Here is a 19232-nt window from a genome sequence, read left to right on the forward strand (position 1 = left end):
AGAAAAGAAAAGCCATATGAGTACATGGTGAGAAAGTAGCCATCTGAAACCCAAGGAGAGAGTTCTTACCAGACACTGACCCTTCTGGCACTTTGATCCTGGACGTCTCCAGAACTGTTAGGAAGTAAATTTACATGTTTAAGCTACCTAGCCTATGGCATAAGAAAAACATGACACCAGATGTAAATACAGAGTTACACAAAGAAATGAAAAGCACCCAAAATGGAAATTATATGAATAACTACATGACTGTTTCTCTTTATCTTCAAACAATAACTATTTAACAAAATAATAATAATGTATTATGGGGTTTACAATACATGTACAAGTAAAAGGCATGACAACAGTAACAAAGTTGGGGGGGGATGATGACAGTAAACTATTGTAAGATGATTATATTATACACGAAGTGGTATGGTATCACTTGAAGGTAGACTGTGATAGGCTAAATATGCGTACTAAAAATAACCACTAAAATAAAAAAGCATTATAACCAGCAAGTCAAAAAGGGAGATAAAATGGGATCATAGGGAATTCCCTGGCAGTCCAGCAGTTAGGACATGGTGCTTTCACTGCCGTGGCCTGGGTTCAATCCCTGGTCGGGGAACTAGGATTCCACAAGCTGCGCGGCGCAGCAAAAAAAAGAGAGAGAGAGAGAGAGAGAGATTATAAAAAATACTTGATGGACGAAAAGTGGGCAGAGTACCTAAACAGACACACCAGTCAAAATAGCCATCATCAAAAAGTCTACAAACAATAAATGCTGGAGAGAGTGTAGAGAAAAGGGAACCCTCCTACACTGTCGGTGGGAATGTAAATTGGTGCAGCCACTATGGAGAACAGCATGGAGGTTCCCCAAAAAACCAAAAATAGAGTTGCCATATGATCCAGCAATCCCACTCCTGGGCATATATCCAGACAAAACTATAATTTGAAAAGATACATGCACCCCAATGTTCATAGCAGCACTATTTACAACAGCAAAGACATGAAGGCAACCTAAATACCCATCGACAGATGAATGGTTAAAGAAGCTGTGGTATATATATATACAATGAAATATTACTCAGCCATAAAAAAATGAAATAATGCCATTTGCAGCTACATGGATGGACCTAGAGATTATCATACTAAGTGAAGTAAATCAGAAAGAAAAAGGGATTTCCCTGGTGGTCCAGTGGTTAAGAATACGCCTTCCAATGCATGGGACACAGGTTCAATCCCTGGTCAGGGAACTAAGATCCCACATGCCACGGGGTAACTAAGCCCGCGTGCCACACCACAACTAAGACCCAACGCAGCCAAAAATAAATAAATTTTTTTTTAAAAAAAGAAACTGCCTTCCAATGCAGGGGATCCCTGGTCAGGGAACTAAGATCCCACATGCCGCAGGGCAACTAAGCCTGCACGCCACAACCACTGAGCATATGAGCCACAACTAGAAAGCCCGTGTTCTGCAACTACAGAGCCCACGCACTCTGCAGCCCCCAAGCTGCAACTACTGAGCCCACGTGCCACAACTAGAGAGAAGCCTGCACGCCACAATGAAAGATCCTGCATGCTGCAACGAAGACCCCGAGTGCTGCAACTAAGACCTGACGCAGCCAAGAATAAAATAAATACTAAAAAAAAAAGAGGAAAAGACAAATACCATATGATATCACTTCAATGTGTCATCTCACATATGACACAAATGAACTTATCTCTGAAACAGAAACAGACTTGTGGTTGCCAGGGTCGGGGATAGAGGAGGGTTGGATTGGGAGTTTGGGACTAGCAGATGCAAACTATTATATACAGAATGGATAAACAACAAGATCCTATTGTATAGGACAGGGAACTCTACTGACTATCCTGTAATAAACCATAATGGAAAAGAATATGAGAAAGAATACATATGTATATAAATGAATCACTTTGCTGTACACCAGAAACTAACACAACACTGTATATCAACTATACGTCAATAAAAAAATAAAATAAATAAAACAAACAGACTCACAGACATAGAAAACAAACTTATGGTTACCAAAGGGAAAAAGGGTAGGGAGAGACAAATTAGGAGCTGTGGTTAACAGTTACACACTATTATATATAAAACAGATAAACAACAAGGTCCTACTGTATAGCACAGGGAACTATATTCAATATCTTGTAATAACCTATAATGGAAAAGAATCTGGAAAAGAATATATATATACATATCTGAATCACTTTGCTGTACACCAGAAACTAATAAACATTGTAAACCAACTACACTTCAATAAAAAATTAAAAAAAAAAAAAAAAAAACTTGAGTGATCCAAAAAAGGTGCCCCCCAAAATCAAAAAAGGACATAAAGATGGCACAAATTAAAAACAACAACAACAAAAAAAAACATCAAGACAATATATTCAAATCTAACTATATCAACAATCACATAAAACTTGAATGGTCTAAATACCCAAATTAAAGACAGAGACTGTCAGAATGGTAATAAAGACTCAACTATATGTGCTGCCTACAAGAAATTCACATTTCTTTTACATTTAAATGAGATCCTTAAATTAAAATTAAATGTAATTTAAAAGAAAAATTTTAATTACATTTAAATGTAAAGATATGAAAAGATTCAAAATAAGAGGATGAAAACAGAAATACTACAGTAAAACAAGTCAAAAGAAAGTTTGATGGCCACAGCATAATGGAAATAACAACAAAGGAAACACACACATGAGCTGCACTTAGAAAAAGTCACCCAGTGAAGAGACAGAGAAACCTTTGAAGGATTCTACACTAGATAACGAGGTTGACACACCTATAATATAAGGAACATTTGAGAAGTTTATAATGGTTTATAATAGTTTTCATTCAAAATGTTGGGACTGTTGAAAGTTTTAAATTTTATAGGCATAGGTTTTGATGTTTAAAACTTATTTTAAGGGAGAAAAATCCCTTGACTGCTTAAACATTAGAAGTAATTAAACATTATTGTTAATTGTACTTGTGCAGTATTAACAGCTACGTCACACAGTAAATGTGGGGAAAATCCATTTAGAAAATGATAAATTGTTTTTCCAGAATTACCATTGTGGCATATTTTCAATTAGTTAATGTGTAATTCATAGTAGCAAAAGTAGCAGAAGTTACATTTTTAAAACTACTTATATAAACATTTTCCCCAAATACTATGGTTTTTGTGCATAGTTTTTTTTTTTAATATTTATTTTATTTATTTGGTTGCACTGGGTCTTGGTTGCGGCTCACCAGCTCCTTAGTTGCAGCACATGTGCTCCTTAATTGTGGCCGGTGGGCTCCTTAGTTGCGGCTCACCACTCCTTAGTTGTGGCATGCAAACTCTTAGTTGTGGCATGCATGTGGGATCTAGTTCCCTGACCAGGGATCGAACCCGGGCCCCCTGAATTGGGAGCATGGAGTCTTAACCACTGCGCCACCAGGGAAGTCCCTGTGCACAGTTTTTAAGAATCTTGGATTTAGAGACTGTCTTTTCACAAATTATAGGTTTTACAGAAATTGAAGAATTTTGACAGATAAAACGTTGTTTCTATAGAAGTAATGATTCTCTACCTTTTATCAAAAGTTCATCTTAATCTCCTACATTGTGTTACATTATACTGCTTCTCTGTAACAATGTGTAGTTTGTATGCCTTTTTGTATCACAACCAGATAACCAACTAAAGTTGAAGTGACAATCCTACAAAATACAAAAGTCTTATTTCTGAAGACAATTTCAATTTGGGGAGTTCTGTAAAATCATATGACTTTCATGCAGTGGGCAGAATGGACTATAGGAATGAATCTGGCTTTAGGGTTATTAACCTTCTTGAAGTCAACCATCTAAGATCCTATATAAGCACTAATGGACAAAATTCAAAACAAGACGATAAAAGTCTATTTTTGAGAAATGTCTCAAGTTTTGAAGGTTTTTTTTTTTAAGGAACACTCATTAAGGAAGTCACTGAAGTAGTATTTTTTAAACTGGAAAAAATCAATCCATGATGCCTGTACAGTAAATCTAGGTAAATACCATATAAAGAAACTAAGCTAGTTCAAAACATGGCTATATTAGAAGGGAATTTTATTCTCAGTCCTATATTATATATGTGACAGAATTGCAAAGAATGGAAATATTTATTTCTTCTAGGCAGCAGAAAAAGTAAGAGTGACTAGTATTTAATAGTCTGTAATATTAACATATATGCACTACATATCAGGATGAACCAATATTAACACAAGATAGCATTTCTAAAATATTATTTTGAACATTAGGTCATTTGGTAATTTTCTATAGTTAAAAGATACTTCTCATGTTTTGAAACTAAATAAATGTGGGGAAATGGCTTAATTATAATTTTAGGCCCGCAGTTTGTAAGTTCCAGAAAAAGGGTATTTGCATGTGACATGCATTGTATGCTTTAACCTCATGGATAACTATTTTCATCTACAAGTGAAAAGTTTTAATTATTTTAATAACTAGATATTTTGCTTTTCAGAGGTCTTAAAATGGAAGTAGACCCATTGTTTTGAGGGAATTCCATTACTTTATACAAAAACCAGTCATTCTATGTTTGGTCCTTAATAAAATTTTAACTTGGACAGATTTATTCCAGCTAAGCCACAAATGGTAACATGTAAACTTGTTTTTATTAAAGAATTTTCCTATGGGGACTTCCCTGGCAGTCCAGTGGTTAAGACTCCGTGCTTCGACTGCAGGGGCATGGGTTCGATCCCTGGTCAGGGAACTAAGATCCTGCGTGCCGCACGGCACGGCCAAAAAAAAAAAAAAATTCCCCTATCAATAAAAAAGAAGGGAACTCCCCAGCAGTCCAGTGGTTAGGACTCCACGCTTCCACTGCTGAGGACATGGATTCAATCCCTGATCGGGGAAGCAAAATCTCGCAAGTCGCACAGCACAGCCAAAAAAAAAAAAAGAAAGAAAGAAAAGAAAACTGGAGTAGCTATATTACTTTCATAAGAAGTAAATATCAGAGCAAAGATTATCACCAGTGATTAAAAAAAGTTTATTTGATAACAATAACGGGCTCAATCAAGAAGAGACAAAAATCCTAAATGTTCACACACCTAATAACAAAACTTCAAAGTACATGAAACAAAAATTGACAGAACTGAAAAGAGAAATAGGCAAATCCACAATTAGTCAAAGGCTATAATACTTCCCTCAAAATATTTGTAGAATATTTGCAGAAAAACAATAAGGATATAGTAAATTTGACAACATTATCAACCAACTTGACCAGATTGACATTTATAGAAAACATCACCCAAAATATACATTCTTCTCAAGTACACACAGAATATTTACCAAGATAAATGATATTCTAGGTCATAAAACAAGTTTCAATCAATTTAAAAAGGATTCAAATGTACAAAGTATATATGACCAATGTAATTTAATCAGAAATAACTAACAGAAAAACCTAGAAAAATTTCCAAGTATTTAAAAACTAAATGTTGCACCTCTAAATAACCCATGGATCAAAGAAGAAATCAAAGGGAAATTAGAAAGTATTTTGAATTAAATGAAAATGAAAACACAACATGTAAAGAATTTGTGGGATGCTTTAGTAGTTCTTAAGCAAAAATTACAGCATTAAACACCTATATTAGAAAAGAAGGTCTCTTGCTTAGCTTGACCTTAGCTTCCACTTAAGAAAGTAGAATCAGGGCTTCCCTGGTGGCGCAGTGGTTGAGAATCTGCCTGCTAATGCAGGAGACACGGGTTCGAGCCCTGGTCTGGGAAGATCCCACATGCCGCGGAGCAGCTGGGCCCGTGAGCCACAGCTGCTGAGCCTGCGCGTCTGGAGCCTGTGCCCCGCAACAGGAGGGGCCGCGATAGTGAAAGGCCCGCGCACCGCGATGAAGAGCGGTCCCCGCACCGCGATGAAGAGTGGCCCCCACTTGCCGCAACTAGAGAAAGCCCTCGCACGAACCGAAGACCCAGCACAACCAAAAATAAATAAATAAATAAATAAATAAAGTTTATAAAAAAAAAAAAAGAAAGTAGAATCAAAAGAGAAAACTAAACTAAGCAGAAGAGGGACTTCCCTGGTGGTCCAGTGGGTAAGACTCTGCGCTCCCAATGCAGGGGGCCCGGGTTTGATCCCTGGTCGGGGAACTAGATCCCGCATGCATGCTGCAACTAACAGTCTGCATGCCACAACTAAGAAGTCCGCATGTCGCAACTAAGAAGTCTGCATGCCGCAACTAAAGATCCCGCGTGCTGCAACTAAGACCCGGTGCAGCCAAAATAAACAAATATTTTTATAAATAAATAATAAAAATTAAAAATAAAATAAGCAGAAGAAAGGAAATAAAGATCAAAGTAGAAATCAATTAAACTGAAAACAGAAAAATTAAACAGAAAATCAGTGAAGGCAAAAGTGATAAACCAGGCCGATCAAGATGAAGAAGAAAGAGCTGTATCAGGAATAAGAGAGGTGTTATCACCATACATTCTACAGATTTCAAAAGGTATAACAACGAAATATTATAAACAACTATTTATAAAAAGAAATTCAACAATGTAGTTGAAATGGACAAATTCCTTGAAAGATACAATCAAAGCTTACTCAAGAAAAGAGATAACTTTAATAGCATTATATGTATTAACAAAGTTGAAATTGTAGTTAAAATCCTTTCCACAAACAAAACTTCAAGCCCAGATGATTTTACTGGCAAATTCTATCAAACATTTAAGTTAGAAATAATATAAACTCTTCTAAAAAACTGAAGAGGACACATTTCCTAACTCATTGTATAAAGCCAAAATTACCCTGACATCAAAACCAGATAAAGACATTATAAGAAAACTACAAACCAATAACCCTCATGAAGATACATGTAAAAATCCTAAATGAAATTTTAGCATATCAAATCCAACATCAGGAGCAAGGGAAGTTTATCCCAAGAATGCTGGATTGATTTAATATTCAAAGATCAATGTAATTCACCACTCTGCCAGACTGAAGAAGAAAAATTATAACTTCATGTCATACACTAAGAAAAAACATTTGAAAAACAAATACTGTATGCTAACACATATATATGGAATATAAAAAAATGGTTCTGAAGAACCTAGGGGCAGGACAGGAATAAAGACGCAGACATAGAGAATGGACTTGAGGACATGGAGAGGGGGAAGGGTAAGCTGGGACGAAGTGAGAGAGTGCCATGGACATATATACAGTACCAAATGTAAAACAGATAGCTAGTGGGAAGCAGCCACATAGCACACGGAGATCAGCTTGGTGCTTTGTGACCACCTAGAGGGGTGGGATAGGGAGGGTGGGAGGGAGACACAAGAGGGAGGGGATATATGTATATGTATAGCTGATTCACTCTGTTATAAAGCAGAAACTAACACACCATTGTAAAGCAATTATACTCCAATAAAGATGTTAAAAAAAAAGAAAAAAAAAACATTTGACAAAATCCAATACCCATTCCTGACTAAAAGTCTCAGATGAAAAAAAAAAAAAACTCTCAGATGGTTTTACTTTTAGAGCACATAGTGATGCCTAAGCTCTCTTTCATAAAGGGTTGAACAGATACTAACAACAAAACAAATGCTACGAGATTCAAAAAACTATTCTCTAAAAGATGGAGAAAAAATGGCAGACAGGAATTTATCTTTCCATTTCCAGGAAAGCTAAAACTTATCCAACTGAAATACTTCAAATTTACAACTGAGAATCTTGAAAATGGGGAATTGAAGACTGAAGAAGACAAGAATAAATACAGTTGGACCCTGAACAACGAGGGGGGTTATGGGTACCGACCCTCTGCAGAGTCAAAAATCTGTGTATAACTTACAGGCGGCACCCTTTATATACACGGTTCCTCCATATCTGCAAATCCTCCGTAACTGCGTTTCTGCATCTGCAGGTTCAACCAACCACAGATCACGTAATACAGTAATATTTACTATTGAAAAAAATCCATGTATAAGTGGACTTACGCAGTTCAAACCTGTGTTGTTCAAGGATCAACTGTAGATCCAATTCATTAACTGGCCCCATGGATCGTTTTGGGACCAACAGAATCCAACTGGTTACTGACCCTTATGTGCATCTTTCTTCAGGCAGTGAGGCACATGATCCAACTGGTATCAAAGAAGTGATTTCATGATGTAGCATGCTTTTTGTACTCTCTTATATAAATGTGTTTCTTACAATATGTCTACCGCTTATATCATAAAATAGAAGCTTTTAATAAACAGTTACTATGTACTGCAGACTTATTATGTGTCAGGTACTTTAACTACATCACCTCATTTAATTTCTCTCAAAATTCCTGTGAGGACTTCCCTGGTGGCACAGTGGTTAAGAATCCGCCTGCCAGGGGCTTTCCTGGTGGCGCAGTGGTTGAGAGTCTGCCTGCCAGTGCAGGGGACACGGGTTCGAGCCCTGGTCTGGGAAGATCCCACATGCTGCGGAGCAACTAGGGCCGTGAGCCACAATTACTGAGCCTGCGCATCTGGAGCCTGTGCTCCGCAACAAGAGAGGCCGTGATAGTGAGAGGCCTGCGCACCGCGATAAAGAGTGGACCCCACTTGCCACAACTAGAGAAAGCCCTCGCACGGAAACGAAGACCCAACACAGCCACAAATAAATTTAAAAAATTAAACTTTAAAAAAAAAAAAAAAAAGAATCCCCCTGCCAATGCAGGGGACATGGGTTCGATCCCTGGGCCGGAAGATCCCATATGCCATGGAGCAACTAAGCCCATACACCACAACTACTGAGCCTGTGCTCTAGAGCCCGCGAGCCACAACTACTGAGCCCACATGCCACAACTACTAAAGCCCACGCACCTAGAGTCTGTGCTCCACAACAAGAGAAGCCACCGCAATGAGAGGCCTGCACACCACAACGAAGAGTAGCCCCCGCTCGCCTCAACTACAGAAAGCCCATGTGAAGCAACGAAGACCCAACGCAGACAAAATAAAATAAATAAATTTATTAAAAAGAAGATACATGCACCCCCATGTTCATAGCAGCACTATTCACAATAGCCAAGACATGGAAACAACCTAAATGTCCATCAACAGATGAGTGGAGAAAGGAGATGTGATACATATATACAATGGAATACTACTCAGCCATAAAAAAGAACGAAATAATGCCATTTGCAGCAACATGGATGCAACTAAAGATTATCATACTGAGTGAAGTAAGTCAGAAAGAGAAAGACAAATACCATATGATATCACTTACATGTGGAATCTAAAATACAACACGAACCTATCTATGAAACAGAAACAGAATCACGGACATAGAGAACAGACTGGTGGTTGCCAAAGGGGGAGGGGGTTGGGGGAGGGATGGAGTGGGAGGTTGGGGTTAGCAGAGGTAAACTTTATATATAGAGTGGATAAACAACAAGCTCCTACTGTATAGCACAGAGAACTATATCTGGTATCCTATGATAAACCACAATGGAAAAGAATATTTTTTAAAAAGAATGTATATATAATAGATATATAAAAAACTGAATCACTTTTCTGTACAGCAGTAATTAACACAACATTGTAAATCAATTATACTTCAATTTAAAAAAGAAAGGGAGGGAAGGAGGAAGGAAGGAAGGAAGGAAGGAAAGAAGAAAAAAGTAAGACATTTCCTGGCTTCTTTTGCACCAGAGAACTAGAACGTTTTCTTGAAGAAATATTGAAATAAATAAAACAGCAGCACCAACAAGTAAAACTTAATACAGGTATTTTTTGATAATGTCTACTAATATAGGCCAAGCACTATTGTTAGGTATTTAAGATACAAAATTCCTAACCTCTAGGAAATCATGGTCTAGTGTTAAAGGCAGAAAAACACAGCAGCAGTTTCAAAACAGTGTGACAATCAATACTACAGAAATATAGGTTCTATGAAAGCACAAGAGATGGCCAACTGACCCCAGTCTTGGAAGATCTGCAAGGACCACCCCCCCCAGAAATTGACAACTAAGCTGAAGAATAAATTAAAGTTAGTGCTGTCAGCAGTGCAAAGAGCAGAAGAAATATCAAGTAATTCATTTAATTTTAAACTCACAGGCCAAAAGAATGACTCTACCAACTACTTTTTTGCATTGTAAGACAAAGTCTTTTTTAAAAATGCACAAAAATACCGAGATACTAAAAGAACATAAAGTAATATTAAAAGTTAGTTGGTAGACCAGTTTTATGAACAAATCCTAGTAAACCTTAAAGAACAGAAAATTCCTTTACTATTTAAACTGGTAGAACATTAAAATAATGAAAAGCTTCCTCTATTTTATACCATAAACCTAATCCTAAAATCTGATGAAAACAATACCAAAAAAAGACAATTACATAAAACAAACGCCACTAGAAATACAGATGCAAACTCATAAATGATATACCGAGAAAGAAAATTCAATATTATGTTAATGTAATACATCATGACCAAGTAAGATTTACTCCAGAAATGCGAAGATGTTCCAAAATTTAAAAATGTATTAACATATAATATTAACTGATAATAGGAGAAAAACTGTATCATCATCTTGCTAAATAATGAAATTTGATTAAACATTTGATTAAACATACATTTCTAAAAATACTAATAGTAAATAAGCAGTTAAAGAATATTTCTGAAACATAATAAAGAACAGAAATATGAAACGAATAGCAAAACATCAGAATACTTCCACAATTAAATTCAAGATCAAGATAAAGATGTACTCTATCACTGATTATCAATCAACATTATTGTGGAGTCTATAGTCAATGCAATAAAACAAGCAAAAAAGTTAACTGTAAACACTAGAAAGGAAAAGAGAAAAATTATCATTATTAGCAGATATAAGTGCCTACCTAAAAAACATAAGATAATCAACTGAATATTTATTTCAAAAATATGTTATAGATCAATGGAACAAAATAGAAAATCCAAAAACTAACCTATTTACAGACAAGATTTTAGTTTACAATAAAGGTGAAATTTCAAATCTTTGGAGAAAGGACAGATTGCTGAAAAACATTGGTAGAAGTGCCTAACCACTGAGACTCAAGTTTTTCAATATATATGTACACTGTTTAGAGATACATGTAAATGTGTTAGCAATGTAAAGAAAAGAATGGAAAGATAAATATAGTAGTTACCTCTGTATGTGTGGAAAGAGATGCATTTGGGGAGGGTCCACACTAAGTCAAGAGGGCTTCAAATATGGTGACTATAGGTGTTCAGATTCTTTTTTTTAGACTATGCATTTACATATTATGCACTCTCCTGTACATACAATATATTTGACAATTTTTAAAAATTTAATGAGATAAATCTGTATGTGCTGTTATAGAAAGATCTACAAGTAATATTAAGTGAAAAAGCAAAACATTATGTGTCACATGATTCCTTTCCTGTAAAAGTTTTTATTGATGGTATTCTGTATAAAGATTTTTTTTTTCTGGAAAAATACAGAAGAAACTGTTACCTTTCATTAAATGTACACTGACTCAGGTGTACATCCTCATTTTATACCTTTCTATACTGTTTTATTTTCAAACACTTTTGAACTGTTTTTATTGTTTTGATTTTTTAACAGGTATGTATATAACTTTTTAATATATCTGTATGTGCATAACTATTTTATTCTTGTCAATGTTAAGTTTAGTTATCCAAATAGTAGAATCAATGGATTGTTCTCTTCTTTATACTTTTATACTTTAAAAAAGAACTATTTAGACAAAATCCTAATTAAAAATCAGACTACAAGAAAGTTCCCCCCCAAAAAAACAAATATCCAACAGAAATATGAAAAAATGTTCCATCTTGCTTATTATTAAAAACATACTTCTGATTATCAAGTTGGGAAAAATAAAAAATGTCATAATAGTCTTTGCAGGGAACAAGGAAATTAACACACTGCTGCTAAGACTATAAATGAGACTATTCAGACTGTAAAGGTTCTGATAGAGTATACCACATTAAAATTCTAAACTGATTTTGTGGGGATTATGGAGTCAAGGATTTCTAAGCAAGCAAGTACAAAGATCTAAAATTTAAATTCTTAGAAGAAAGCTGGAGTAAGCTAAGTGAAATTTAGAGAGAAAAAACTGAAGGCAGAGAAGCAAGTTAAGAGTCTGCTATAAGAACTCAAATAACAAATGATCAAGAAAAGAAATGAAAAATGGAACAGGAAGGACAGATTTGAGTGTCATTTAAAAGGTTAAACGCTAAAGGATGTGGGACTTCCCTGCTGGTCCAGTGGTAAAGAATCTGCCTCCCAATGCAGGGGATGCGGGTTTGATCCCTGGTCTGGGAACTAAGATCCCACATGCCACAGGGCAACTACTAAGCCTGCACACCTCAACTAGAGAACCGTGTGCCTCAAACTACAGAGCCCACGTGCTCTGGAGCCCGAGAGCCACAACTACAAAGACCAACACGCTCTGGAGCCCATGCGCCACAATCAGAGAGAGAAAACCCTCACACCACAACTAGAGAGAAGCCTGAGCGCCACAACGAAGATCCCGCGTGCCGCAACAAAGACCCGACACAGCCAAAAATAAAAATAAATTAAATTTAAAAAAAAGAAGAAAAATCATATTAAAAAAGCTAAAGGTTGTGGTGAATGATTAGGTATAAAACATGAGATAGAGGAAAGAGTTAGGGATAATTCTGAGCTTTATAACTTGAGGTAAATGAGTGGTTCTACCATCAAATGAGATAGAAGATAAAGAGCGAGAGGTAAACTTAGAGGAAAAAACTATGACTTACTTCACTGCCTTACTGGATGTGACCTATAGACAGGTACAAATCTCCAATTAACAAATGGAAATAGGGAACAAAGGAAAGATGTTAAGATCTATTACAGCACTGTCCAACAAAGCTTTCTACAATGAAGGAAATGTTGTATACCTGCGCTAACACAGCAGGTACTAGAGGTGACTAGTGCAAGAGAGGAACTGATTTTTCCTTGTATTTAATTTTAATTAATTTAAATTTAAATAGCTACAGGTGACTAGTTGCTACCACATTGGACAGAGTACATCTAGAGACTTAAAAGGCATTTCCACTGTCCTTCTCTCATTTTCCAGACATATGAAAATTAAGATTCACATCTAATTTATTCAAATAGTTTTAAAATATCACCTTCAGTTAATATAAAACTGAGGAACTATGATCCATCCTCAGCCAAACAGTATGATTTCTTTCTTTTAAGTAATTCTTAATTCCATTTACAAATCAAAATGAAGCTAAGTAAAAACTGCATGGTCAGGACTTCCCTGGCGGTCCAGTGGTTAAAACTTCGCTTTCCAATGCAGGGGGTGTGGGCTTGATCCCTGGTCGGGGAGCTAAGATCTCACATGCCTCACAGCCAAGAAACCAAAACATAAAACAGAAGCAATATTGTAACAAATCCAATAAAGACTTTAAAATGGTCCACATCAAAAAAAAAAAAAAAAAAAAAACCTTAAAAAAATTTAAAATTTTTTTTAAAATTAAAAAAAAACAAACAAAAAACTGCATGGTGTCATTAAGGTATAGTCTCACAAAACAAACTAGTCATAGATAAGGAGGCCTAGTTTGAGACCTGGAGCTCTACTCTTCATAATACTGACCTCTCCATCACTATCAGATATCACAATGAATGCATCCTCAAGTCTACGCTTCTTCTTCACATTGACAGAACTGGTAGTTTCTATATCTTTCTTCTCCAGGTTCTGAGCTTCAGAGACTTCTTTAACTTTTTTCCTTCTCCGTGGCATCTTTTTGTCTGAAATACAAGGAAAAATAATTTACTTAAAGTATAAGTTTTTTAGACGCTATTTGTAATTTGGTCATGTAAAAAAAAAAGATACGCATCTAACAGAAGTAAAACTGGATTTCTGAACTCTTCTACTACTCATTAAGATTTGTATTTTTTCTATAAAGGAAAAAATACATATATAAATATATAAATCTCATCTCTTCAGCGATATTTCAATAGGAAAAATACAATAATTTATCCTAGTTCTTTAAACATTAACTTAAATAACTGGTTCTCTTGACTGTATATTATTATTTATTTAAAAGGTTTTTTTTAATACCAATGCCTCAACCCAATAAAGGACATCTTCAAAATACCCACTGCTAATATCATACTTAAAGGTGAAAGACAAAATGCTTTCCTCTTAGGACAGGAACAAGACAAGAATGTCTGCTTTCATCATTTCTATTGAACATTATACTGGAGGCTCTAGACAGGTCAATTAAGCAAGAAGAAGAAATAAAAGACATCCAAATAGGAAAGGAAGAAGTAAAACTACTGCCTTTTGTAGATGGCATGATCTTGTATTTTAAAAAAAAGAACTAAGAAATCCACTAAAAAACTGTTATAACTAATGAACAAGTTCAGCAAGATTGCTGGATACAAGGTAAATATACAAAAATCAATTATACTGCTATCTACTAGCAATAAATAATCCAAAAATGAAATTTTTTAATTCCATTTTTAATACCATCAAGAATAATAAAATTCTTAAATAATAATGATAATAAAATTCTTAACAAAATTTAACAAAAGTGCAAGACCTGCAACTGAAAACTTTAAGATATTGTTGAAAGATATAAAAGTTCTAAGTAAATGCAAAGACATCCCATGTTCATGAATTGGAAGACTTGACATTGTTAAGACAGCAATATTCCCCAAATTGCTCTACAGATACAACATAATCCCTAATACAATTCCTATTGGCTTTTTTGTAGACATAGACAAGTTGATCTTAAAATTCACATGGAAAAACAGAGGTCCCAGAATAGCCAAAACAATCTTGAAAAAAAGGAACAAAGCTGAAGGACTCACACATCTCAATTTCAAAACTTACTACAAAGCTACATCATCAAGACCATGTGGCACTGGCACAAGAATAGAAATAAAGATAAATGGAATAGAAGAACTATTCATTATGTGAGAGTCAAGAAAACACCCACACATTTGCTATCAATTGCTTTCGACAAAAGTACCAAGATAATTCAATGGACAAAATATAAGTCTCTTCAACAAATGGAACTGGGACAACCAGATATCCAAATGCAAAAGAATGAAACTGGACCTCTACCTCACATAATAAAGAACTGCACGAAATAAATGGATCAAAGACCTGAATGAAAGAGCAAAACCTATAAAATTCTTAAGCAAAACATATACATAAAGTTTTGTCATCTTGGACAGGCAATAGTTTGTTAAATTTGACATCAAAAGCATAAGCAACAATGGGACTTCCCTGGTGGCGCAGTGGTTAAGAATCCACCTGCCAATGCATGGGACATGGGTTCAAGCCCTGGTCCGGGAAGATCCTACATGCCACACAGCAACTAAGCCCATGCGCCACAACTACTGAGCCTGCACTCTAGAGCCCGTGATCCACAACTACTGAGTGCATGTGCAACAACTACTGAAGCCTGCATGCCTAGAACCCATGCTCTGCAAAAGAGAAGCCATCGCAATGAAGCACACGCACCGCAATGAAGAGCAGCCCCCGCTTGCCACAACTAAAGAAAGCCTGTGTGCAGCAACAAAGACCCAATGCAGCCAAAAATAGATAAATAAAATAAACAAATGTATTTTTTAAAAAGGCATAAGCAACAAAAGAAAGAACAGATAAACTGGGCTTCATTTTATTAAAAACCTTTGTGGGGGCTTCCCTGGTGGCGCAGTGGTTGAGAATCTGCCTGCCAATGCAGGGGACACGGGTTCGAGCCCTGGTCTGGGAAGATCCCACATGCCACGGAGCAACTAGGCCCGTGAGCCACAACTAGTGAGCCTGCGCATCTGGAGCCTGTGCTCCGCAACAAGAGAGGCCGCGATAGTGAGAGGCCCACGCACCGCGATGAAAAGTGGCCCCCGCTTGCCGCAACTAGAGAAAGCCCTCGCACAGAAACGAAGACCCAACACAGCCAAAAATAAATCAATTTTTTTTAAAAATTTAAAAAAAAAACCTTTGTGCTCCAAACCATAATTTTAAGAAAAGTTTAAAAAAATAATAAATGGGGAAAATATTTGCAAAACATCTATGTAATAAAGGAACTGTATACAGAATATATAAAGAACTTTTGCAACTCAACAGTAAAAGGGCAAATAAACCAACTATAAAATGGGCAAAGAATATGAACACACATTTCTCCAAAGAAGATATATAAATGACCAGTAAGCACATGAAAAGGTGGTCAACGTAATTAGTCATCAGGCAAATGCAAAGCCCACTAATGATCGCTATAAAAAAAATAATGGAAAATAACAAGTGCTGACGAGGATACGGAGACATTGGAATCCTAGTATATTGTTGATGAGAATGTGAAATGGTGCAGTCACTGTGGGGGAAAAAAAGAAGGAATGAAGTATTGATACAGGCTACAACATGAATAAACCTTCAAAACACGTTTAGTCAAAGAAGGCAGTCACAAAATCCCACATATTATATGATTTCACTTATATGAAACATCCAGAAGAGCAAATCTATAAACATAGAAAGTAGATTACTGGTTGTCAAGGACGGGGGCATTGGAAGAGTTGAAGAGTAACCACTAAGGGACAGAGAGATTTCTTTTTTGAGGTGATAAAATGTTTTAAAATTCTATACTTTTCAACTGTATATTTTTTAATTGAAAATATAATTGATGTACAATATTATGTTATTTTCAGGTATATTAGATAGTGATTTGACATTTGCATACATTATGAAATGATCACCATAATAAGTCTAGTAGCTCATCTGCCCCCATACAAAACTATTAAAATATTACTGACCATATTCCTTATGCTATTACATCCTCATGGCTTATTTATTTTATAACTAGAGATTTGTACCTCAATCCCTTTCATCCATTTTGCCCCATCTCCAATCCCCCTCCCCTTTGGCAACCACCAGTTTATTCTCTATATCTATGAGTCTGTTTTGTTTTTTAGATTCCACATATAAGTGAGATCACACATCTGTACTTGTCTTTTTCTGTCAGACTTATTTCACTTAGCATAATACTCTCTAGATCTATCTATGCTGTTCCAAATGGCAACATTTCATTTTTTTATGGCTCAGTAATATTTCACTGTGTGTGTGTGTGTACACGACTTCTTTATCCACTAACCTATCAATGGACATTTAGGTTGCTTCCATATCTTGGTTACTGTAACTAATGCTTCAATTAACACTAGTGTGCATATATCTTTTCAAATTTGTGTTTTTGTTTTCTTCGGGTAAATACTCGGAAGTGAAATTGCTGGATCATATGGCAGTTCTGTTTTTTAATTTCAATTGTATAGTTTAAGTGGGTGGATTATATGGTAAGTGAATCATATCTCAAAGTTGTGGTTTTTTTTTTTATTTTAAGAAAACAGCAAATGTTGTCAAGGATGTGGAGAATTTTTATAAATTTATTTATTTATTTATTTATTTATTGGCTGTGTTGGGTCTTTGTTGCTGCGTGAGGGCTTTTTCTAGTTGCAGCAAGCAGGGGCTACTCTTCATTGCAGTGCACGGGCTTCTCATTGTGGCGGCTTCTCTTGTTGCGGAGCACCGGCTCTAGGCATGTGGGCTTCAGTAGTTGTGGCACACGGGCTCAGGAGCTGTGGCTCACAGGCTCTAGAGCACAGGCTCAGTAGTTGTGGCACATGGGCTAGGTTGCTCCGCGGCATGTGGGATTTTCCCGGACCAGGGCTCGAACCCGTGTCCCCTGCGTTGGCAGGCAGATTCTTAACCACTGCACCACCAGGGAAGTCCCAAGGATGCAGAGAAATTAAAACTTTCATCCACTGTGAGAATATAAAATTCTGCAGCTGCTGTGGAAAATAGCTTGGCAATTCCTCAAAAAGTTAAAATACACTTAGCAATTCTACTCCCAGGTAAACACCCAAGAAAATTGAAAGGTATTCAGAAAAAAACTTGTACTTAAATGTTCATAACAGCCTTAATCGTAATAGCCAAAAAATGTAAATAACCCAAATGAGGAATGGATACACAAAATGTGGGACATCCATAAAATGGAATACTGGTCAGCCTTAAAAAGGAATAAAGTACTGATACATGCTACAACATGGATAAACCTTGAAAACAATGTTAAATGAAAGCAGCCAGACACAAAAGCCCACATATTGTATGATTCTGTCTATATGAAACATCCTGAATAGACAAATCTACAGAGACAGAAAGCAGATTAAGACTGCTAGAAGTTGGAGGAAAGAGAAATATAGAGTGACTACTTAGTGACTATAGGGTTTCTTTTTGGGGTGATGAAAATGTTTAAAATTAGAAACTGGTGATAGCTGCACAGCATTTTGAATATACGAAAAGCTATTAAATTATACACCTGAAAATGACTAAAATGTTGGATTTTATGTTCTGTGAATTCTACCTAAATTAAAAAAAAAACCTCCCCAGATGATTTTACATTATAACCAAAGCAGAGACTCAATAACTTAAATAGTCACTGATTTAAAAAGAACAACCTTAGGACTTCCCTGGTGGCACAGCGGTTAAGAATCCACCTGCCGGGCTTCCCTGGTGGCGCAGTGGTTGAGAGTCTGCCTGCTAATGCAGGGGACACGGGTTCGAGCCCTGGTCTGGGAAGATCCCACATGCCGCGGAGCAACTGGGCCCGTGAGCCACAGCTACTGAGCCTGCGCGTCTGGAGCCTTGCTCCGCAACAAGAGAGGCCGCGATAGTGAAGAGGCCCGCGCACCGCGATGAAGAGTGGCCCCCGCTTGCCGCAACTGGAGAAAGCCCTCGCACAGAAACGAAGACCCAACATAGCCAAAAATAAATATAAAAATAAATAAATATATAAGACCCGGTGCAACCAAATAAATAAATAAATATTAAAAAAAAAAAAAAGAATCCACCTGCCAACGCAGGGGACACGGGTTCGAGCCCTGGTCCAGGAAGATCCCACATGCCGCAGAGCAACTAAGCCCGTGTGCCACAACTACTGAGCCTGAGTGCCACAACTACTGAAGCCCGCGGGCCTAGAGCCCATGCTCCGCAACAAGAGAAGCCACCGCAATGAGAAGCCCACGCACCACAACGAAGAGTTGCCCCCACTCGCCACAACTAGAGAAAGCCCGTGCACAGCAACGAAGACCCAACACGGCCAATAAATAAATAAATAAATTTATTTATTTTTTTTAAAAAAAGAACCACCTTAGGGACTTCCCTGGTGACGTAGTGGATATGACTCCATGCTCCCAATGCAGCAGGCCCGGGTTTGATCCCTGGTCTGGG

General features: G+C 36.6%; 1 protein-coding gene across 5 annotated transcripts in view; it reads right to left on the reverse strand.

The window, feature by feature from the left end:
• Positions 1-19232, reverse strand: part of UIMC1 (ubiquitin interaction motif containing 1) — a 138489-nt gene that overhangs the window by 104233 nt on the left and 15024 nt on the right. For 3 of the 5 annotated variants that reach the window (XM_057540989.1, XM_057540987.1, XM_057540985.1), the window contains exons 2-3: positions 13599-13753; positions 70-114 (exon numbers count right to left, since the gene is read on the reverse strand). In XM_057540989.1, the coding sequence (XP_057396972.1) occupies positions 70-114; positions 13599-13745 (192 nt within the window). In that variant the 5' untranslated portion in view covers positions 13746-13753. The remainder of the gene's footprint in view (positions 1-69; positions 115-13598; positions 13754-19232) is intronic. The other 2 variants (XM_057540990.1, XM_057540986.1) reach the window with 1 other exon arrangement.

The sequence above is a fragment of the Balaenoptera acutorostrata genome, chromosome 2 (assembly GCF_949987535.1).
Source record: "Balaenoptera acutorostrata chromosome 2, mBalAcu1.1, whole genome shotgun sequence".
Taxonomy (NCBI): domain Eukaryota; kingdom Metazoa; phylum Chordata; class Mammalia; order Artiodactyla; family Balaenopteridae; genus Balaenoptera; species Balaenoptera acutorostrata.